Source organism: Notolabrus celidotus, chromosome 7 (genome assembly GCF_009762535.1).
Source record: "Notolabrus celidotus isolate fNotCel1 chromosome 7, fNotCel1.pri, whole genome shotgun sequence".
Classification (NCBI taxonomy): domain Eukaryota; kingdom Metazoa; phylum Chordata; class Actinopteri; order Labriformes; family Labridae; genus Notolabrus; species Notolabrus celidotus.
The window spans coordinates 31,898,728-31,922,564 of NC_048278.1; the positions used below are offsets into that span (position 1 = coordinate 31,898,728).

Genomic DNA, 23,837 nt, shown 5'->3' on the forward strand with positions numbered 1-23,837 from the left:
TGTGATTAGGGTTAGGGTTGTGATTAGGGTTAGGGTTATGATTAGGGTTAGGGTTATGATTAGGGTTAGGGTTGTGATTAAGGTTAGGGTTCTGATTAGGGTTAGGGTTGTGATTAGGGTTAGGGTTGTGATTAGGGTTAGGGTTGTGATTAGGGTAAGGGTTGTGATTAGGGTTAGGGTTAGGGTTGTGATAAGGGTTAGGGTTGTGATTAGGGTTAGGGTTAGGGTTGTGATTAGGGTTAGGGTTAGGGTTGTGATTAGGGTTAGGGTTGTGATTAGGGTTAGGGTTGTGATTAGGGTTAGGGTTCTGATTAGGGTTAGGGTTAGGGTTATGATTAGGGTTAGGGTTATGATTAGGGTTAGGGTTGTGATTAGGGTTAGGGTTAGGGTTAGGGTTGTGATTAGGGTTAGGGTTGTGATTAGGGTTAGAGTTAGGGTTGTGATTAGGGTTAGGGTTATGATTAGGGTTAGGGTTGTGATTAGGGTTAGGGTTATGATTAGGGTTAGGGTTCTGATTAGGGTTAGGGTTGTGATTAGGGTTAGGGTTGTGATTAGGGTTAGGGTTATGATTAGAGTTAGGGTTTTGATTAGGTCTAGGGTTATGATTAGGGTTAGGGTTGTGATTAGGGTTAGGGTTGTTATTAGGGTTAGGGTTGTGATTAGGGTTAGGGTTAGGGTTTTGATTAGGTTTAGGGTTATGATTAGGGTTAGTGTTGTGATAAGGGTTGACTGACTTTCCAAAGTTGAAAAAAGGACTCTCCTAGCTTTCACTTTTTCATCAGGCAGTGTTGGCCTCCTTGTTTAATCTGTATGGCTGCTTTTTCATCCATTTTACAAATTAAACTGTTACCAGCTTCCTACCACGTAAAAGCCTTTCCATCAGCACCTAGGAAACTGGAATAAGAACTAAAAATGATTCATACATTCATATCTCCCTTGTAGTTGAGGGTCTTGACTCCTGGGCAGCTTTTGGCTCTGTTACACAGAGAGTGGTAACAGAAACTGTCTGTGTAAACAGTGTAGCCTACAGGATAGCACAGCACTGAGTGTGTATGTTAATCCTTTGCTTCTGCAACACCACAACACAGTATATAAAAATCATACATTGGGAAACAATATGAATGGCACTGTGTAGTTCACAGTTTAGAAATATAAAGGCTGCTTGACTTCGGTGAGCTTGCCTGCCTCAGGCTTGGATTATCTCTTAGTCATGCTGCTATAGGCTGCCAAGGGGAGCTGGCACACTGATCTCCTGTCTTTCCCTCTCTCTCCTCTCACTGACTTTAAATCTTCATGTCTCTTTAAAGTTCTAAATGTAGATCTTTCTGGGAGTCTCTGAGCTCCCTTGTCCCGTAGCCTAGATCCGTAGGCTCTGGATCAATGCTGCAGACGGCCTACTGCTGTGGACCTGCCAGACTCCTGCTCAGAGCTACATTACTACACTGCTGTTATATCTCAGTCTGAAAATGTCTTTTAAAGAACCCTGCTTATTTTTCTGACTAGTTTTAATGATTCATATATAATTAATTGCTGGATTATATCTCTGTCAAGACTAGCTTTGAGGAAGGATCAAGAACCAGGAAGTACTCACCAAAACTGCAACAGCCAGACGCATCCCTCATAAGCGTCTTTAGACGATCATTAAATACTTATCTGATGAGGATATTGAGTCTTAAAACTTCCTCTATGTTTCAGCAGCTGTGTAAACTCAACAAACACTGTTACGTGCAGCTGAAGGTCTCCAGTTTACAGGGTCACTTTTAAAGCCGTAACACTGGGAGAGACGCATTTGCGGTGGGCTGAGAGAAGACTACTGTTACAAGCTGCTAAATCAAGTGATTCACAGCTTCTTCTTTTTTGAAAAGTACACACACATATAAAAAAGATAGAACAAATGAAAGAAAGGGAAATCAAGTGAAAAAAAGACTCAAAGACAGGAAAGTCTTGATGAGTGGAGTTTAATCCAGTTTGTTATTTCATACATGAATGCTGGTCTGAAAAACACCAATATAATTGTGAGCTCTACTGCAGTTAGAGATGTGGTTCAATAGCATTTAACAAAACCTTAAACCAGGTCTGAATCCACTGATTGAATCAGATTCTTTCTCGTCTAGCAGCTTGGACGGGAGATTCCCAGTAAAAAAGAAAATATGTAAATTTCGTCTTGCTTCATGTCGTATGTAAACTACTGAGATCCCACTGTTCTGAGTTCTGGGGCTTTCACTACAAATTTGTCACTGATGTTCTGCAACCGCTACAGAAGCCAGAAGCATTAGTAAAAGCAGCACAAATGGCCATAACAACTCTACACTACCCTTTTGCAAATATTAAATGACTTGCACATTTTTTCACAAACAAGATACCAAAGATCACTGTTACCTGAAGAAACTTTGCTCTGCATCAGGCATTGGCATTAGGCTGGTGGGTGTTGCACTTGTCCTTAAATTATCAAAAATCGCACAAGTTCTCATAGCAGGTAAATATTCAAGCAAAGGACTTGTGATTCCTTTCCAGTCCCTTCCAGCAAATACAGCTTTAGCAGCTTTTTCAGTGACATTGAAACATTTCAAGTTAAGGCATTGCTCTTCATACAGTGAGTCAGTCTTGTAGGGTTAGCATGCGTTTGTGCAGGTCACCAGTTTTCAGTAGTGTCAAAAGTTAATATAAAAAAAGGCCCTGTAAGTTAGAACTTGATTGTGAAATTCAATAAGGGATTCGGTCCTGTGGTTTACAAACTTGGATCTGGATCTGGCTATTGAACCCATTCCCAACCGAGAGCACAACAATCCCTGTTCATCTAAGTGTACGACAAAAGTATGTCACAAGTCATCTTATATATGCAAATAGCTGAGTGATGTTTCATTGGCATCTGATGCTCATACATACGCCCACTTTCAACAAGGGTTCCATCAAACCTGACATGTTTACTATGATTTTGTTTCATAAGCTTATACCACTTACAGGAAATAATCATTCATGCTGTGGTGATCATCTCTGAAAACCACTGACACAGTTACAGATCTTTGACGTTCAGGTCCACTCTCTTCGTCTTATGGTTATGGCTGTTTTTTACTTTGAAAAACAAGTGTGCTTCAACCGACCAAGTGACAGTTTGCAGAATTCAACTTGAACTTCGTATGAGAGTAAAGTCCTACTCTGACGTGAGACCACATTTTCTCTGCTGCCAGGCTTTAAGTAAAAAATTGGGGTTTTACGTGGCCTTCAGTCCACAGAACCAGAAGGGGGAACAGACAGTAATCGTGTGTCTTCCTAAAGTCAATACAAACTTAATAAAGATCATTTTCTTCTGAAAGAAAAAGTAAATTTGTGTGGTTGTACTTCAGACAATGAAAGTATAATCAATGAGACTTTTTAAAAGTAAATCTTTGTGCAGTTAAACCTTCCATTTTATAAAACCTTCTGTAAACACTCTGGATACGAGCGTGTCTTTCTTCGCTTGGGAAAAGAAAGCTGTGCTGTTTACGTTTTCATGCACTTTAAGGGGAATACAAATGTTTTTTAAAATTTTGTATTTCTAGTAAAATCCAAGAGCAATACGGTGTATGTGTCTACGCACATGGCTAATGACCTGTCTGTGTGCATGTAACAGTTTTACAGTTTTCGCCATAATAAGTGTTTTCCTTAATGATCTGTTTCTGCAATGTTTCTGTTCACTTATAAAATCAACATTGTTTTAGTTCTGCTTACTTTGCTGCTTCCTCCCCCTCCTTCTGTACTTTATATCCAACAACAGTTGTCACTTTAATTACAGTATGAAGAGTCTAATGATCTGTCACTGTCATGTTTCATGCTCCTCACTTGGAAACAACCGCCTTCTTGGTAATGCTTGCTCTCCTGCTCCCTCCTCCTCCTCCCCCACCCCCTGCTCCTCCATGCCAAAGATGGCCGGGGATGGTGAAGGCGTCCACACTCATGCCCATGGTTTTGGAGGGAATGGCAGAGAACTGCTTCCTGTCTGAGCTGTATTTGTAGATGGACTCCACGTGGGTGGAGCTAATTGTCCGTGGGCCCACGCCAGCCAATCTTACGAGCTCCTGGGTGTCAGAGTTCATGGTGTAAACGCCCCTGAACTGGCAGTTTGCATCGCGGAAGAGGATGAGGAAGTGGTTGGCTGGACTCTTCTCCATCTCCTGAAGGAAGGAAGAGTTAAAGAAAGAGGTGAGCTATCTTTGCCTGGATGATGCCAGCAAGCTAGTTCAACACCTAAAATGCACAAGTATCAAACAATTAATCAGGTGTTGAATATTTAATAGCATTTATTTTCAAAAAGGTACTAAATTGACTCTTGGTACAGTATAATGAATAGTCTACCTCAACTATCTTGGTTTTTTGGGTCTCGTTGACTTTTCCAGCCAGGCAGCAACGGGAGAGAGCGTTGTGAATGATGAATTTGTTGGACTTGAAGCTTGGTTCTTTGAAGAGCTTTGGACCTTTAAATACAAATACAAACACACTTGTTCATGCTAACTTGTGCACACTTCACCTTATTATGCAGAACATGGCCATGTTGCTCAGGCGTCATGATAACATTGTGAACTAAAAATCAGGCCCTATTCTGAGAACTTATGAGCTACCTCTGGAAACAGCTACTTCTTAGCTAACTTTGCAGTATGATATTGTTGGATAATACAATTGTAAAATGCATATTCTGAGAATAGAGTAATGTATAATGTAGCTAACTATAATGTTATCCATGGTTTTGTGGAATGCTAACATTAGCGGTTGTGACTTAGTGTTTCATTGCAATTGAATTATTGCATATTGCATGTTTGTACAATTTGCAAACCATGAAAACAGAATTTCACAACCATCCTTTGAGCTTTCCACCCTGTCCACAGAAGATGGTCGCCATTGAATGAGATGAATTGTAAGCATTTAGTCAATGACAACTAGCACTGTAGTGCGGTACTGTACCTGTGTATTCTGGGGCAGGTGAGGTTCCATTGGACCCAGTCTCCCAGTCTTTGTCTCCATTCTGATTCGCCAGTTTGCTTGGCGTCACACATCCTGAAGGTGAGCCAGAACGGCTGGGGGACAAATATCAACCAATGAACCATCAGACCATCATCTTAGGATAAGGTAACTAAACTGTACAAGTGTCCTTGTTTAAGATGGATGATGATTGGACATCCATCTCTCAACTTCATTAACCAGACATAACCCTTGTAAGGAATAGTTTTATAATCTGAACCATTTTGTGTGCTACTCATCATCCAGATTTTGTAAGCATTAAAATGATTTTTTTGGTGGCGACGCTCTAAAGTAAAAACCACCAAGGCCTATCGTGCAAACTTTGTGGGATCCCCCAAATAATCTGGATGTGGCCTTTGGAGGACATGAGTTTTAGATCAAGTCTCATGGGTAAACTGGCATAATACTGAAATTGAATGAAATAATTTGTCTTTAAAGAAAATAACAAATCAGACAAACCAATTCTGTCCTCAAAGCCACATCACTATTGTGGCTAAAACTGTACCGACAGGTATTAAGATGAATATAAATGAGTGACCTGCACATCAATGTACCTTTGGGGTTTCTTAGTGGGGACAGCTGTTTTGGTTCCTGGCTCATCTGTAGCCGCCAGGTTGAGGGAGGAGTGAGAGTAGACTTTTGTCATCTTAGATCCTGGAGAAACAAATATTACGACATAAAAACAACTTCAGTCATTGAGTTAATCTGAGAACACTCGTCATAAGCTGATAGATATATATATCCCTTTTACCAGATGTTCCTTTGGCAGGACTAAGTGACAGCTTTGTCTCCTCTCTGGTCATGCTGCGTGGCCTTGAACGGGTTTTCTTCACAGAAGATCGTCCTTGGTTGGTTGATTTCTGGTGAAGCACTTTGTCCAAGTCCTCCATGATCCTGAGTTGGTGTCTCCTTGCGTACTCATCTCGTGTGAAAGTGCCCCGGCGGTGTCCTGGTGTAGCAGGGGGTGTGGGTGAAGGTGAAGTTGTGCCTGCAGGGGGTGTATTGCAGGGAGATGCCACTCTTCTGTCCGCAGATGATGGTCTGAAACCAAGGAGAACTGGGTTACTTTTACACAGGCCAGACCCAGCTTTAGACTCAGTCCTTCACAAATGAACAACATAGGAAAGTGTAGATTTGAAGGAAGATGTTAGAATGTGCCTTGTGCTGCTGCATTCATACTTTACTTAGTGATTTACCTCTCTTGTTCATTCCACTGTCTCCTCTTCCTCAGCTCCTCAGCTCTCTTCTGCTGTTTCTCCAACAGAAGTGCTCTACGCTGGGCCATCTCCCCCTCACTATGCATATCCTCCTACAATCACATTTATAGACACAAAATAGATTCAGAGTTCACACAAACCAAGTCTTTCTCTCTTTCATTATGATTTGCAAGCACTCACCTGGAAGAAGAAATGAAGTCCTCCTTTTGGCCCCTGCTCACTCTGTTCTCCACTTGGTTCCAAAGTTTCTGTCGGTCTCGTCTGTTCCCCTTCTAATTTATTTTGTTGTTCGGGCACACTGCTGGTTCCCATGGCCAGATCCAGTTGCTCTATGGGGTCCAGAGGTTCAGCAGCCGGTCTCCCAGCTGATTCCACAGCAGATTCAGTGTGATCGCTCATAGAATCAGAGGAAAACTCATGCCCTTCATCAGTTGGTTCATCACTCCCTCCCTCTTGCCCTCCAAGAGAGGACATAGAGACCTCAATGAGACTGCAGCGATTCCCTGCATCTCCACCCTGTGCTCCTTCACCTACAGCGCTGTATGCTGCAGAAAGTGACAAAGTATCACTCTCAAATGAACACTCTGAAAGTGCTTCAGAGCTGCTTCCACCTGCACCCCTCATACGATCTTGTCTTGGCGGTTGAAAGATGGGCAGCCCTCCTACAGTCTCCACATCCTCCTGCTCTAGCTCCAGGCTGAACTGAGTCGGGGTCTCACTGGAGGCTGTGTCTGAAGTGTTATCATCGGGCTGCGGCTGCTGGGCAGGCTGAGGAGATTCTTGAGGGGTTCTGGGTCCACCGATACGGAAGGTAGAGGTGGTCTGAACTTGACATTTGCTTGGGGACACACGCCGCAAGTGGGGGATGGTGTCCACGTTCTGGGTTGGCGTCAAAACACGGTTGAGTGGGGGGAACTTTAGCTCGGAGGGCCGAGGGTGAGGCTGGTGATGGGGACGTGCGTGGTGCTTTGGGCTGCGGGGAGTGGTGGACGAGTGGATCTTGGTGCGAGGAGCAGGGCAGGAGGAAGAGATGATTGGGGTTTTTGGGGAGGTGAGACCGTGAGAACGCCGAGATGGAGAGGAAGCAGAAGGGGTACTTGGACCAGGAGGAATCACCCAAGCTTTAGTGGTGGTCCTCGTGGGAGTCTTTGTCGGAGTTCTTGGTGGAGTCTTTGTTGGGGTATGAGGAGGAGTTTTGGTATTACTCCTTGGTGTTGATTTAGAAGTGGTTTTGGGTGTATTCCTAGGTCTTTGGTTGCTCATGAGCTGCTGTTGCTGTTCTGTAAGTTTTTGCATGTCCTTCTGTAGCGACTGCAGAACCTCACTCAACTTCTGCACTACTTCATTGCACTCAACAATGGCTCCTTCACCTCCTTTCTCCTTCTCTGCTCCTTTCTCCTTCTCTGCTCCTTTCGCCTTCTCTGCTTCTTTCTCCTTCTCCTCTCCTTTCTTACTTTCAATCGAGAATGTGACCTGCTTCTCTAAACGAGGAGGATTGGACACAGATGGCTTGTCTTCCTCCTTTTCTTTCTCCTTCTTTTCCTTCTCTTCCTTCTCCTCCTCTTTTTTCAGCTGCTCCTCCATGTGAGTAAGACGCTCCTCCAGGGAAAGATTATCCTCCTCTGTTCCCTCTCCTCCTCCCTCCCCTTGCTCTCTTTTTAGCTGAAGGAAAGCAGTTTTTCCGAGCCTTTGCCTGTGCTTGGCAAAGATAGCTTCGATACGCCGTTTTTGGGCTTCAATGCTTTTTCGTTTTTCTTCCAGACGAGCTCCCAACTCCCAGGCCTCAGAGCCTGGTTCAGGGCCTTTTGGACCTGGGCTGTCCTGGCGGCCTGGTGCCCCTGCTGGGGTGGAGGGTGTATGTGGAGTGCCTGGGGTTGTTGGGGCTGAAGTGGAGGCCGAGTCCTCCCCAGGAGCAGCTGGATGTCGTCGCTTGTTGTCTCGTCTCTCAGCAAAGCTTGTCATCCGTGGGCTGTTGCTGGCACTGTGGTTTCCTTGGCGGTTACTACTTGGTCTAATATTTCCTGGGGCATTTCTTGGGGTATCGTCTGATGCTTCAGAGGAGTCCACACTTCCATCTCGTAGAACAGAGTCGTCATCACGTGACATGTCAGAGGAGCGTCCTGATCTCTCACTCTTCTCCCCTCTTCCTGGCTTTTTAGAGTCAGCCGCTTCTCCTCCAACAGGTCGATAGAGGATCCCAGAGCGGCAGGGAGCAGAGCTGCTGAGCTGAGGATTATTTTCCTCTGGGGAGTGCAGGAAGAAACCAGCGGGGGCTCCTTCTGGACGTAACCTGGGTTCTGGCCTTCCTCCCAGCAATCCTCTTCCACCTTTCTCTGGTTTCTTCACCTTTCTACGATCTTTGTTCCCAGGACTATGAGCCACCTGTAGCGCCTCCTCGATGGTCGGCAGCTCTCCCAGTGGTGCTGTGTGTGCGTAAGGACCCCAGGATGAACGCTGCGATGGGACCGAAGCGCTGACAAGGTGGCTGAAGTCTTCCGGGGGTGAAGTCATTGCAGGGATGCCGGTGGTGAGGCTGTCAGTGCTGACAGAGCGAAAGACAGAATCGATTGGGTTTCCCATGACAATGTCAACATCACTGTCGAGTCCAAATGGGATGCTGAAAGTCACTGCTGACAGAGGACGACTGCAGAGAGGTGGATGACGATGGACGGGTGGACAAATGGATGAGTTGTGCCAAACAAAAACGGTAAAGCAGAGACCACAGAAGCCAAAGTAAGAAGATTAAAATAAAGGTAAAATATGAATGCAACACAACATTTACTGTAGAAGTCAGGTGAAGCTTTTATGTACCTGATTTGTTTCTTTGTCCAACTTTTGTTTTCTGGAAAGACACATGTAAGAATCTATTAGAGTCTATGTTGATTAAAGTGTTGTTAAAATGATTGTGTGGAGTTCTTACCCGGGGACACTGGGGAGCAGATTGGCACAAAGGGTTGTTTAAAGATGAAGGATGGAGAACTACTGAAACAAAGAATTACAATAAGATCCTCTTAAAGCCAATGCAAGCAACAGTAACCTATCATGAAAGTGTGTGAGGCTGCAACTTTAATGCTCAATATATATGTGCTCTATCAAACTTGCCTAAACCAGTTCCTATTTATCCTCAGCAATACCTGAAAACTAGTTTAGGTAGGTTACCAAGCTGCTAGATTCCCTGTCTCTGCCCCTGATGCTATTGCCAGCCTTGCACCAGTGCTGCGCTCAAACTGTCAGCCCCATCACCACCCCAGTATCCACCAGCAGGCCCAGCCTTTAGGGGCTTAAAAAATGATCTCATTAGCCCTCAAATCACTGCAGTAGTTAGGGCTGGCTCAGGTTTGGACCAGCTCTTAGTTATGCCACTATAGGCCTAGACTGCCGGGGGAACTGAAAACACTTGGATCCTCTCCCCTCTTTCTGCCCATCACTGACTTTAACTCTCCCTATCCCATTAAAGTTACTAACCATAGACCTCTCTGGAGTTCCTGACCTCCATTGTCTTTTAGGTTCCTCAGGATCAGGCGGCCTGCTGCTGTGGACATGCCAGAATCCAGCTGCTACAACTACTCCTATCCGTCTCACCACTATCATCTCTCTCTCTCTTATTCTCCTCTATCCCTATTTCCTACCCCAACTCAATCTCAGCAGATGTGTGTCTAACATGAGTCTGGTGCTGCCTGATAAAGGAAAATTGTCCTTGCTGCTGTAACTTGCTAAATGCTGCAAAGTGCTCTGCTCATGGTGGATTAAGATGAGATCAGACTGAGTCCTGTCTGAAAGAGGGGAACAGATCTTATCCTGTCTTGATGTTGGGTCTTTGTTAATGATATAACAGAGTACAGGCTAGACCTGCTCTGTTTGTAAAGCATCTTGAGATAACATTTGTTGTGATTTGGCGCTTGATAAATAAAGATTGATTGATTGGTTGATTGATTGCATGGAAAATAAACTGCCAAATACAAGCAATGTTTTGTTTGCTGCTGCAATTCAAGTTTTTACCAGTACAACATGAATTTTTTGAATGAACTATCTTTTTTAGTACAGTTCAGGTACTTCTTCTGTAAATTCGGTAGTGGTTTAGGTTCAGATTTGTTAATGACAGAATTGACCTCAGAGGCAGAGTGATTCCCTGTTTTCTCTACCTGACCAGTTTTGTGTTTGGTGTATCAGTGGGATGCTGGTACCTGTTGCTGTTTCCATTCATAGGACTTGTGCAATCCAGTAAACCTGAGACATCTGAAAGATAGAAGGACATTTGAAAGGCATTTATTCAACAAACAGTCAACATTCAAAATAACAACACAACCTAAATGTCCTCTATAAAGTTCTGGATTCCACCTACCTGTGAAGTCAATGGGCTGTATGGGCTGGATGAAATCAGGCTTCTTAACCTCAAACCACTCCAGCAGCTCAGCTATGAAGCTCATGATGTTCAGCTGGGGACAAAGGTATGTTAGATTAGCATGGAGGTGACTCACATGTGATGAGATCAGAAAGGGCAGAATAAGGACAAAGTCTTGGTGACATCAGTGCAACAACACAGCAAGAACAAACATGCATCAGGTACAAACTAGTTAGAATGACATCATCCAAAGGAGCCAAAGGATTCTGACAGACTGCCAACACTTTAAAACTCCTGTGAGGTGTTTTTAACTGGTTGTGATACTGATTGAAATAAATAGCAACACCAAAAAAGACCACCAGCAACAAGACTGTCAACTCCTGAATGCCTGAGACTGCCATGAGAGGGTGGGTGTCAGATCACGACTGTCAGCCTCTCTTTATATTTCCAACAGCAAATATTCTAAATGAGTGGAAGCAGGGTGAGATTTGTTTTTGTCAGACTACCTCAGGATTTACAAGACAAGACCAAAAAATGATATGGTGTACGTCTTTGCACATAGGGGGCGCCAAACTCAACTCAAACTAAAAGCTCCTCACAGCAGCTTAAATGAGAAAATACAACCAGGCTGAAATTTCAATCTGCACAACCATCTGTCCATCCCTGTTGAGTCCTGTTAGTCTTTATTAAAGTATGCTGAATTTTGATGACGGTAGTGTTCTGGTTCAGTTTGCTGCTCAAGTCACATTCACCTCACACCTTTGAGCAGTCGGTGCAGGAAACAGTCCATGTTGAGTACAAAAAAAGGAAAGACAATCAGCCCAATTCCAATCCCCCAGCCCGTTGCCTATCATTGGATATCATTATGCTTTTTTATCATTCTCTAAACATAAATACCTGCATACAAGCGCAGATTATATACTGGAACCCCATATTTGCATCTTTAATAGGCTAGTAGTTTGGTAAATGATCGGCAGCTGACAGAAGAGGAGGTCTTGTCCTGAATACCTGTCATCAATTACCTGGTTATCGACTGGCTACTCTGGCAGCCCTGAACTTTTGTCCTTGTTGACGCTTGTCAGTGGGGATCTAGGATTAGTCATCCGATAAACTTATTATTTTAAAGTGACTCTTTTCTTCCTCTGAGACTTCCTTCTTTTCACACTAGTGTACAAGCTGCCTATTGCATTCTTACACCTATCACGCTCCTCACTTTAACTGCACAGATGCGTCTCCATAATGAGTCAAATATAGTGTCAAAATACTTACATGCAGAACAGGTGGAGCGTAGAGCAGGTCCTCCACAGCCAGGGGGCAGCAGCTCTGTAAACTGCTCTCACAAAACTCTCTGATCAGCTGCAGGTTGTAGAGACTGTCGGCCACTGACATGGTGTCCTTCAGACACACATCTGGAAGGAGTAGAACAATAACACATACATGTATTAACTTGTGATATAATGACATACTTATTGAAGCTAGACATTCAATAGTTTTTTTGATTTATTGAGCTTTAAGAGATGATATTTAAGCTTATTTGGGGACTTTTTCATGCTTTCATTTAGAGGATAGAACAGTGGACAGAGTAGGAAACTGGGAGGAGACAGTAGGTAATGACAAGCAGAATAGAGCCCTGCATCTAATTTGGGCTTAGGCCGCCTGCTTCGAGGACCATAGCCTGGGTCATGCTCCTAAATGGTTTCCTCTTGCATTTAAGGATGTCCATAGACAATGATTTTTGGAAGTGATTTTGAGCCCATGCAGTGACTTCCACTACAGAGTCATGTCTGTTTTTATTGCAATGCCGCATGAGGGCCTGGAGATCACAACCTTCCAGTATTAGTTTTGGGCCTTGTCCCTTTATCCAATTAAATAAAGGCTTCAAATGATTTGCAAACTATCAAAATCTGCTTTTTAATAACAATTACAGCATCCCAACATTTCGGAATAGGACTAGTACTTACAGTAAATAAAGCTCACTGAATAGTGGCATCAAAATATATCAAACTAAACATGAAAAACACAAAATGTGTATTACAAAAGGACAATTATACTTCTATAAAGAGTCCAAATTTAGGATAGATGTATAAATATATTTAAAGATATTCTCTCCTGAGCATAACGTCTATCAAGGATTACCAGATTTAAAAGAAGCCTTTCCTAAATGGCAGGACCATCTTTCAGGTTGAGATGGAAGCATACATCCGCCAGATATAAATATTTAATCATCAAACATGTATGTGTGTTTATGTCTGCGTTCATGTGTGTACCCTCTAAAGGCAGCAGGCTGGGACAGTAGAAGTGCAGCACAGCAGCTATAGCGCAGCCATTAGACAAATCTTTGACCGCAGAAACCAGAGGGAAAGTAGGCGTCAGCTTAGACTGCACTTTGTCCTTCCTATAGCGAATCTGGAGAAGAGAAGAAGGAGAGGGAGGAGGAGAAGGGTGTTGAGAGAGAGGAGGGTAAAAAAGAGGAAGAGGTGTGCAAAGACAAGCAGGAATCAGGAGGAGCAAATGGGCAAGTGAAGAGGAAAACAAGGAGGATTAAAAAGCAGATTACAAAAAAGTCACAGATATGAAAATAAAGGATACTTTTTAGGGTTAGAACGGTGATCAAAATAAAGTAAAACCAGCAACGAAGGTCCTTCTTTGAGAAAATAAATAAAACCATCAACTCAAATTGTGATGCCAGCCAAACTAGGGGAAATTGAGGAGAAGAGAACCCAACAGAATCAAAGCGCAAGACCAGCAGTGCCTTAAATAAGTTTGCACACACGCACACACACCAACCAGAAGGTGCAATGCAAAGGTTTGAGAGACATTGCAAAATTTACAAAATTAAAATTGTACACAATAAATAAAAAAGTACGGATAGAAAAAAACGTCAGTGATTATAATGTCTACTCTAATGTCCATGCAGGAGAAACAGGCGACACTGTGGGCTTTAACTCTGATCAGGTTAAACAAATAAATCATGATATGTTAAGAAAAGTGTTTTTTTTTTCATGTGCCCAAAACACAAATCCAAAGTATGTGCATCAAGTGTAATTAATGATGTCACACAGCCTTGTTGGAGGAGGACAGAGATGAAGAAATTCATCAATAAATCCAGTCTACTCTGCCTCCTGTAACATGACTCTGCAACATTCACCTTAAAGAAAAGCAGTTCAACGTACATAAATATGGAGACTGTTACATACTGTTGAAAGTTAATGAGTTTTTATTGATCCATCCAAACCTCGGGGTTGGAATAGTGATTAGTTTGCAGTCTGTCAGTCAGTCATCAGTCGTCAGTGAGGGAGAGGTGTGGCGATTGGTCGGTCTGTCGGTCAAGTGCATTGCTGCGGGAGACGTGGAGGGTGAGGGTGATAAAAGAGCGAGGTGTAATACGTTACCACAGGCGGCTTATTCCCCGACTCCTTCAAACAAAAAGCGATAGCATGCTGGATGGGGGGATGGCAAGAGAGAGGGAAACAAGCATAAATGACAAGGGGGCCGGTCATCATGGGAACCGCCACACACAGTCACTGCTCAGGGAGAGGAGAGCGACGGGGGGAGGAGGAGGAAGAGGAGGAGGAAGAGGAGGAGGATGGGAGGAAGGGGGCAAACACAAGGGGCAGGAGGTTGTTTTTAGAATGAGCGGGGCCTCTCCAATATCTCCTTCTCCCCCTCAGCTCTGATAATCTGAGCGGTTTGAGATGAAACTGAAGACCGCATGTAACCAGGTCTTTTAACATCATCGCCCAACATCATCAGTTAATAATAATAAGCAGTAACTTTAGGGACATTTTATTGGCTTCTCATTGGTCAGTAGAAAAGGTCAACAGCTATACAAACATAACACGAAGCACTTTCCATAACAGTACAGATTAGAGTTATGTGTGGCATTTCCAGCAGGCACATTAAAGTCAGCCATACACAGCAGAGAGACAGACTCAGAGAGAGAGAGAGAGAGAGAGGCAAACAGGAGAAGAGTTCACTTACGGGGACTAGTTTCCAGTACCAGCGGGTGGACTGACACTGCAAGAGAGCGAGGCGTGACGAGGACAAACCAGGGGGAGAAAACAGAGATGCAGAGCGAGGACGGTGTTAGAAGCTTCAGCGACACAGTGTGAGAAACAGCTGATCGATTAGTAAAAACATCGTGCATGTGTGTGTGTGTGTGTGTGTGTGTGTGTGTGTGTGTGTGTGTGTGTGTTAGTGTGTGTGTTAGTGTGTGTGTTAGTGTGTGTGTTAGTGTGTGTGTTAGTGTGTGTATTCTGTTACCGAGTCCTGAGCAGGCTGTACATCTGTACACGTCTGTGATCTGGGGGGCTCTTCTTCTTCTGTGCTTTCTCTCAACTTCTGGTTCAGCTATATGAAGTCAAGAGGAGGGTGTGAGATTCTTGACTGATAAAACCTGTCCTTCAATCAAAAATGTATACAAACTCAAAAGATGAGAGCGGTTGCATCAACACACTGATATTGTGATCTCACCCTGTTGACCCAGAAGAGCAGAGCGTTCTCCCACGGAGCCCCGACACCCATCTGCTCCGCCTCCGCCGCCATCTTCACCCGGCCCACCGCCTCTTTAGCAGCGAGAGTCATGAGAGCCTCTATCAGAGCGAGGTGAGCTTTCTGCACCAATCACAGGAGGGGGAATTCAATCAGCTGACAGACACAATGGCATTCTCAGCAAAGGTGAAAATTGCATTTACTAAAGTATTGATCTGTAGGCCCTAACGTCTTTTCTTCTCTTCCTCTCCTACTTTCCTTTACCTTCTCCCCTTCCTCCATTCTTAACTTTCCTCTCTCACTCATAGTCTTAATTCTTCTTCTTAATATGAGCAGAGGGGGCATCGTTGGCCTAGCGGTCTAAGTGCACACCCCTTATACAGAGGCTATAGCCCCCGTCGCAGAGGTTGCAGGTTTGATTCCAGCCTCGACCATTTCCTGCATGTCCTCCCCTACTCTCTGCTCCCCACATTTCCTGTCTCTCTTCAGCTGTCCTATCGAATAAAGGCAAAAATGCCCCAAAAATCTAACTCAATATGAGCAGAGAAGCAATAAGGGAGTCTTTGAGTTTCTTCACTTTGATTTGTCTTTAATTCTACTGCTTATTGTCGTTCACTAACTTCCATACATACTGTATTCTAATGAATCACAACCTTTGGAAATCAAGGACCAAATGAGAATCAGAAATAAAAAACACTTTCATTGACACAAAAATGAATAAACCCACCGGCTTAATGGGGACGTGGCTGAGGTCCTCCTCTGTGACGTCAGTATCCAGGACCTTTGCAGTGACACCTTTCTTAATGAGGAACTGCAGCAGGGCCGAGTTGTCAGCAGGGGACCCCTGCGTCGCAGGCGGAGAGGTGGCATGAGCCTGGGCCAGCAGGGCTTGGACTCTGCAGTAGATCTCCTGGGAGAGAAGCAGCTTGGAGACGGATGGCTTGAGGTGCTCTTGTTCATACTGGTCCTTATAAAGCGGCTCTCGCAGCTCCACTGGAACATTTTCTGAACATAGAAAGAGGAAAGTCTTGTTGAGATTTGAAGCGGTACTGGTGGTACTGCTCTGGGGTTTTGTAATGCATGTTACCAACCCAGAGTCTGTTACAGTAGCCAAGACTAGCATAGATCAAAACAACTCTAAAATGGATTACCATACAAATAGTATAGACATTCGTGGTTCCAAGAGGATGTACCCTACTAACTGATCTGGTCCAGAAAGTTGACAACTCTGTATTTGAATCCCAGTGACTGTTGACATCCTCAGCTTTTCATCGTGTTTAATCTGCATGTCAAAGATTTTAGTTTTATAGAATATATTTCAACATTTCCAACACTGATTCAAAGAAAATACAGACAAGAAATCAATGGTTCCAGGAGGATACATATTAAATCATTTGGTGATCTCTGACTTCACCTCTAAGGAAAGGTGACACGGTTTAGAAAAACTGTAAAAGCAAGTAAATGTTTTTGGATGTTACTGAAACCTTGAAAATTGTTGAATTAACTGCACTGACATATCAGGCATACATGTGGGATGTCCAGAGGATGAACCGCAATAACTTTTGTCATCTTCTGATTGTCAAATAAATAAAATCACACAATTAAAGCTTTTCTGTAAAAATGTGTCTTGAGTAATGACACAAAACAAGGGACTGACTCTGAAGGTCTGATCTCCTCTGGCAGGCTGTTCCAGAGTGTAGGAGCTCTGACTGAAAAAGCCCTGTCCCCTTTGGTTTTCAGTCGGGTCCTTGGAACAGATAACAGAGCACTGCCAGAGGATCTCAGACTGCGTTGAGGTTTGTAGGAGGGGCAAGTCCATGTAGTGCTTTAAAAGTCAGTAAAATAATCTTAAAATCAATCCTAAAATCAACAGGCAGCCAGTGGAGATGAGCTAAAATGGGGGTGATGTGAGCACATTTTCTAGTTCCTGTTAAAAGACGTGCTGCTGCATTTTGAACTAATTGGAGACAGTGGATTGATTTCTGACTGAGACATGAGTACAAGGAATTACAGTAATCGAGACGGGAGGATATAAAAGCATGAATGAGTTTCTGTAGATCTTTAGCTGACATTAAGGACTTGACTAATATCCTAGTGCAACCTAAAAAGTCAAAGTTAACACACATTTTGTTAAACATATGCTATAAATCAATATTTTCTTCATGAACTTCAACAACACATTGTTAAAACATTCATGGGCTCCTGAGGATTAACCCCTCTGACTCTGGTGCTCCTCTGACTTTCTATCTAGTGCTGTCATCCAGTCAGAAGTGCAGATCGTCTAACACTTTCTAACTACAAAACCATGACATTTCCATCTGTGTCAGCTTTATGTTGTTGTGTGCACTAAATTTAGCAAATGTTCATGAGCCAAGCACATTAGGTGAGCAAGGTGACGATTAAATCTGCTTATCATTCACATATTGGCATCATGGATATGTCTGACATTTGTCTTAAAGGACTGCTGTGCAGCCTCACAGGGCCAAAAGTAGAGTGGAGGAGGAAAGAAACAAGCTCCCGGAAGAGCTCAGAATGAATATTTCAGTGCATGAAAGAGTCCACTCCATCATTATCTACAAGCAGAGATAATTAGCCAGAGAGATACTCATCTGCTGCTAAACGACATTCTCTGAGCTGCATGTAAGGAGAAGAAACTATGAAGTTTTTGGTGCAGATTTAGGATATTTCTTGCCTCCTTGCAGATAGAAGAGGAGGGGTAAAAATGAGTCAGCCTTTCTGCATTGTTCTCTGAGAAATGGAGGGAATGCTTACTAATGCAGAGAATTGCTTTGTCGCATTGTGCCACGTGGAAAACATTACAGAGGTCACACTAACTGCAGCTCCACTATATTATCTGTTCTGGAGGAGTAGACCAAATAACCAATGAATCAAAATGAGCTCTTGAAATGAGGTGACAGTAAGTGACAGCGTCTGACTTTGTGGAGCCTGCAGGAGGAGATAATGTCATCATGTGCATGAACAGCTCAGCCAAGGTCCCCCAGACTAGTGAGAGAGTGTATTTTCATATCAAGTAAGAAGCTCAGACCAGTATGAGTGGGTCATTTCATAGACACATACATACTGTGGACACAAAAACGCACACTTCCCTGGCTGACCCATATTCCAGCTCGGGAAGGCTGCACGAGGAGTCGGGATAATCCTGCAGATTGGATCAGACTTCTAGAAGGGAATATCAGAGTTTCCATCGCTCCAATTTACTACAAAAGTCAGTCCTCATTCCCTCTAAGGCTTTGCCCATCCTTCGACTCCTTCATCTGTCTGTGCACATCTCACTGCAACTCATAGTTAGAGACACAACTGCTCTTCTTTGTCTGTGCAACCTACTGGAGCAAGGCCCTGTTATGTAACCATCACTCCTTCTGCCCATCCCCTCATTGAGAGAGGCGACATGAATACATAACAACATGGAATTTAAGAGAAAATCTATCTGTGTCACAACATAAACACTAATTTAAGCACACTCCACTGCAGTAAAACGCACACTGTTCGGGGGTTAAACCCTCGCCTTTCACACTCTGCAGCACTGGGAGGAAATAGGACTGCTGTCGCTATGGGGATGAAGGAACTGGAAAGTGGCCATTCTGTCTCAATCACGGCAGAGAACATGAGACTGGACTGCAGAGCAGGAACCAGCAAACCCATTTAACTTGACAGTGATTCATTTACAGGGACAACAACACAGAAACAGGCCTCTGCAGCTTAAACAGCAGAACAGTGTTACAATGCATGGATGTTTGCTAAAAAAAGAACTCATTCAGATTTCCCCTTGACAATGAGCTCATGCAAACAAGTTTGGAGCTGCAGCTGACCGTTGTAATCAGCTCATATACTAATTATTCCTGGACTAATTGGTTTTGTTTGTCTGCAAACAATAATAAAAATGTTCCAGAGCTGAAACTGGAGTCTGCAGATTCCTTTCTGTCTCAGATCTTCCATGCAAAACACAAGATTGGAGTTTACTCTCACAGGAAGCAAAGAAAGCACCAACTCCTTGTTCAAAGCTTCCCCCAGAAGGCCACCGTACTTGGTTAAAGACCTTCAACCATGTTCTCTTGCCTTTTGGAGTTGAAATACCATGACCTGAATGACAGAGAATCTAGACAGACAGCAAATCTTCAACTCTTGAGTAGTTAAAATCAGAGGATAGTTGCTGTGTCTGCTTCAAATTTTGCTGTCGTGATTAAGACGAACAAAACTGCAGCCGATTATTTTCTGTCAAGGAACAAAAACTGACAAAAATCTGTGACAGCATGGCCACCTTTAAGAAACAGGTCAAAATCTAAAGTTGCTCTGAATCTGCAGGGTGTTGTTTTGTTCAACCTTTACTCTCTTTTATCTCTGTTTTTGGTCTCCACCAGCAAATTAGGGAACAATCTACCTCTCTAGCTGCTTTACGGTCCGTTTTACAATCTAGAAACAGCTGCCTAATGTGGTCAAATACACTAGAGAATAAAGCAACAAGGGCGCAGACTTGGCCTAATGGTTAAGTTGCACGTCCATATAGCGGGTGGCCTGGGTTGGATTCCAGCCTGCAGCCCTATCCCGCATGTCATTCCCCCACTCTCTCCCAGTTTCCTACTATATCCACTGTCCTCTCCACTATCAATAAAGGTGTAAAAGCTAAAATAAAAATATAACTTTAACAACGATGTCCATGTTACTTAGGATAATCCTCATATATCAGTGGAATCAAGTGCCACTGGAATTACTTTCTGCTACAACAATAATGCCTTAGTCAACATTTAACCAGACATTTTGTAGTTGATTTTTTCGTGTGTGTGCATTTTGGGTCAATGATCCTTAAAGTAGACGGATAGGAGCGAGAAACTTGAGGGATAGCAAATGTCTTTAATCTCAGAGAGGTAATTCCTGGTTTAATTAAAGTATGGAGCTGGGGTAGAGCTTATCCTTAAACCGTCCTATTCCACTCGACCGGGTAGAAGCAGATTATTTTACCATAAAAAGACACAGCTTTCGTTAATATTCTCTCTTTAACATTTACTTCTTTAGAGAAGTCATCCTCTGTCGGGTAGAATCAACCTCAGCTAAATCATAAAGCATGTGGTGTGTTGTGTTGGACCCCATGTGTGGTTTTATTAGTGCTATTTTCTTCTGGGCTTCCATTAAATTTCAATGAGGCACCCACTGGGCATTTTCCAGTTGACAGACAACAATGAAGCGTCCTGCTGGGAGGTTTTCAGCTCATCTCTCCTCCAGCTCCACTGAGAGGCAGACCGGACACAAACATGACATGAAATTCTGTCTAAAGCTATTACTACCGCCACGAAAACACAGATTATCACACAATGAAGAACTAAGAGACTTTACTGTGGCAGTATCAGCCTACAGAGTGACATCATGGTGTTAGTCAGCAGGGCCTTATGTCCATGTGCAGGGCTGATGATATGATGAGAAATTGCAGTGAAAAACTGTGATTATAGACATCCTGTAGGTAATTATCACACAGCATTTCCAAATATTCAGTTTCAAGCAATTCAAATGTGAGGGTTTAATACTTTCGTCTAATTTAAATAAATTAAAATTCAACATATTGTTCAGTACTGGAGAGTTGGTTGTACTAAAATTAGCATTTGCATAGTAGCATCGTTAAAATCATAACACTTTATCGATTTAATAGTCTTGATAGCTATTAGAACTAGCTATTATTTGCATTTCTACAAATCAATCAATCAAGTTTCATTTATATAGCACCTTTCATACAAATCAAATGCAACTTAAAGTGCTTTACAGCGATTGAAAAACAAGAAAGAAGCAGAATTAAAACAATGGCAAGATGGCATTATCATAGGAGAATAATAATACTAATTATAATAAAAGTAATAATAATAAAAGTTTAAATAACATAAAATAAAATAGAGATTAATGCACACCAAGAATAAAACATGTGTAGTTAAAATAAGTTAAAGCATCAAAATTAAGAATACAAATAGTTAAAATAAATAGATTTAAAAAGGGTAAGGATAAGAGTTGAAAATAAAACTAATGCTAAAAATATCAATAAAGATGAAATAAAGTTTAACCCTACATAAAATAGAACTCTATGATGAAATGAATACAAATCATAAACTAAATGTAAAATCTCTGAGACATTTATTTACTGAACTTCAATATTAGATTGCTTTTAAGGTGCTATTTATAGCCCTCTGTTTTTTATATAGAGCTCATCTTTGAGAGAGGCATGTTGGTCAGAAAGAGCTTTGAAACAAAAAGCTGACTGACACTTTATCAACAACAATTTTAATAACTATTCCATCGTTTAGGTCATACAAAAAAAGCCTTTTTCTAGCATGTGAAATGTGAGGGTTTCCAGTTTTTTTCTATAGGCTAAAAGATGGTGCACATTCAACATATTTTAAGGTCTTTTAAATGAAAATAGCCTACTTAAAGCTATAGTCTACATTTATAAATAACTGCTTTTATCTTATTGATTTAAGATGGCCTTAAACAGCAAGAGAAAGTAGCAGTTAGGTGCAGCTCCATCAACAGTATGATGTCATCCAACACAACACCATTAGAGATAACACCACTGAGTGTGTGTCAACAAAACTCTGACACTGAGTCTTACAAAGGTCATGACCATGTCAACATTACAACAGTGGATGAGAATAATCTGATCAGTGTGTCTGGTCTAGTGTGTCCCTTATTACATAAGTGCACATGCTGTTATTATGGCACTAAAAATATCTAACCACCATGTCACTAAATGCTCTTGTAGCCTATATGTTTGTTTCTGATATAAAAATCCCTCTTGGATGCATACATCATATGAGTCTATAAATTTGCAGTTGCAGCAAAACCCCTCCATTGTCTTGAAGCCCACTATGTCACCTTCCCTATAGTGCCACGCGCTATAGCTGAACGTGCGTGCGTAACACTGACACAAATATTATGCGGCCCTGACCCATTTACCAGCAGCCCACTCATGCAGCTGTTTGATGAAACTCCAGACTATGCCATTTTTCCCTCCTTAGGTTGTGATATATTGTGATATGATGAACCCACACACACACAGGCCTGCAGGAGCTCTGCTCTGACAAAAGGCTTTGTTGCTGCAGCAGCAGCGATGACAGCTAGCCTTCAGCTTCTTCATGCATCACGCAGCTTTGAGGAGATCCCTCCTGACTAGACTCATATGCATGTTTGTAACTGGCTGCAAACGCTCTTCATTAGTAAGATGGTTACCCACATACTGTAAAGCTGCACAGCCCCGCATGCAGGGATGAGCAGATGGAGCAGCAGAGCAGAGGCTGATGAGGATGGATGATCTGCAGAAGGATGCTGGAGGTTCCCATGAACGCCAAATCAAACCCAGAGCTCCATATATAGGCTATACCATGATCAATTATTAAGCGCCCCACCCAAGCAGCCCCTCAGAGATGTGAAGAGAGAAAAGAGAGCGTACCTGCAGAGCCGTACGATTTGGACAGCAGCCACCGCACGCTGGCGCAGATCTTGGCCCGGTTGAAGTCGTACTGGTCCAGCGGTTTGATCTCCGGCACCGAGAAGGTCTTCTTCATCGCCCCGGGAGAGTCCACCATGGCCGCGCCGCGCCGCACGGAGAGCACGCAGATAGCAGCAGCAGCACCGGGTTAATGTGAGGAGGAGGGATGGAGGAGGAAGAGGAGAGACTGAGGGGGAGGAGGAGAGGAGGAGGAGGGAGGACCATGTGATGCAGACTGGAGCACAAGAATAATATCCAAGCGTTAAAAGTGAAACAGAAAGCATGACATACAGATATCTGGACTTCAATTTGCGTAAAGCTGAATAAAAATCTCTATTAGGAGAACGGAAGAGCTCACATCAGGCTGTCAGTCCGGCTCCACGCCCCCGTGGACGTCATATGTCGACCAATGGGGATGTCACTGAAAAAATGCTTATCTAATGCTTCAGATTTCCACGCAGGTGAGAGCAGCAGCAGCAGAACCTGACTAAATAAACAATCTTTGAGATTAAATCGTCCCCGTTTTGTGCCTGTAAGTAAGAGTAGATCAGAGTTTCCTCAGTGAGCTGGTAACAGAAATGTCAGAAACAATATCCTCTTCATCCACATGGGGGCGCCACTGAGCGAGGCACCCCTACTTCTCCCCATCCAGTTTAAGTGGTTTTATTGCAAAATGCAGAACATGAGAAAAAACTCTAGAGAGACACATTAGAGGACGAAATGTGGTGATTCAGAGAACACACAGGATGAGTCCTGATTTATTTCAGGGCGTTTGGTCCATGGGGGGAAACATGTCATGTCACTTACAATAATACAGGCTACTTGTTTGTTTGTTTGTTTGTTTGTTAAGAATAGAAGAGACTAGAATAGAATAGAATGTACTTTAATTAATCCTCGAAGAGAGAAATGCAGGTGTCTAGAAGATAAAGCAAGTAATCCAGGTGTCTGTCAGCTCGTCTCCCATTGGCTAGAGAGTTATGAAGCCTAATGGCTGCAGGGATGAATGATTTCCTGTATCTCTTAGTCCTGCAGCACAGAGAGATGAGCCGTCCACTGCTGCTGTTTCTCTGATCCACAAAGAAGTTGTGAAGTGGATGATCTGTGTAATTTAGAATGGCCTCTAGCTTCTTCTGTGTGCATCTCTCCACCACAGCCCCCAGTGAGTCCAACCTGGTTCCAATCACACTGCCAGCTCTTTTCACTAGTTTGTCCAAATCGCCTCGCATCCTAGTGTTTTATACTGCTTCCCCAGCAGACTGCAGCATAGAATAACACACATGCCACCACAGACTGATAAAACATCTGCAGCATC

At 43.1% G+C, this 23,837-nt stretch overlaps 1 protein-coding gene across 4 annotated transcripts; it reads right to left on the reverse strand.

Moving 5' to 3' along the window:
- Positions 1-1,942: 1,942 nt before the first annotated feature.
- LOC117815246 (calmodulin-regulated spectrin-associated protein 3-like) lies at positions 1,943-23,062 on the reverse strand. 4 transcript variants are annotated; one of them, XM_034686843.1, is made up of 19 exons: positions 22,487-23,062; positions 15,770-16,047; positions 15,025-15,165; positions 14,815-14,901; positions 14,533-14,568; positions 13,944-13,991; positions 12,819-12,957; positions 11,821-11,960; positions 10,552-10,645; positions 10,394-10,445; positions 9,130-9,191; positions 9,021-9,051; positions 6,390-8,853; positions 6,189-6,301; positions 5,744-6,033; positions 5,547-5,646; positions 4,936-5,048; positions 4,333-4,451; positions 1,943-4,151 (listed from the first exon to the last, which is right to left on the reverse strand). In XM_034686843.1, exons 1-19 carry the CDS (start codon positions 22,620-22,622, stop codon positions 3,816-3,818), a joined length of 4,779 nt encoding a protein of 1,592 aa, XP_034542734.1. In that variant the 5' UTR covers positions 22,623-23,062; the 3' UTR covers positions 1,943-3,815. The 4 variants fall into 4 exon arrangements, with proteins under 4 accessions (XP_034542734.1, XP_034542736.1, XP_034542737.1 ...); XM_034686845.1 differs by having other exon boundaries at positions 3,367-4,151; positions 9,130-9,188; positions 22,487-22,760; XM_034686846.1 differs by lacking the exon at positions 13,944-13,991 and having other exon boundaries at positions 3,367-4,151; positions 22,487-22,760.
- Positions 23,063-23,837: the final 775 nt, after the last annotated feature.

What these genes read in the sequence shown, in the direction of transcription:
- LOC117815246 (XM_034686843.1), bottom strand. Translation starts at nt 22,622, where the DNA reads ATGGTGGACTCTCCCGGGGCGATGAAGAAGACCTTCTCGGTGCCGGAG. An exon ending in GGTACTGGAAACTAGTCCCC is followed by an intron (nt 13,992 to 14,532) that starts GTAAGTGAACTC and finishes CCCCCCATCCAG; the next exon opens with CATGCTATCGCTTTTTGTTT. An exon ending in CAGTGGAATGAACAAGAGAG is followed by an intron (nt 6,034 to 6,188) that starts GTAAATCACTAA and finishes CCTTGGTTTCAG; the next exon opens with ACCATCATCTGCGGACAGAA.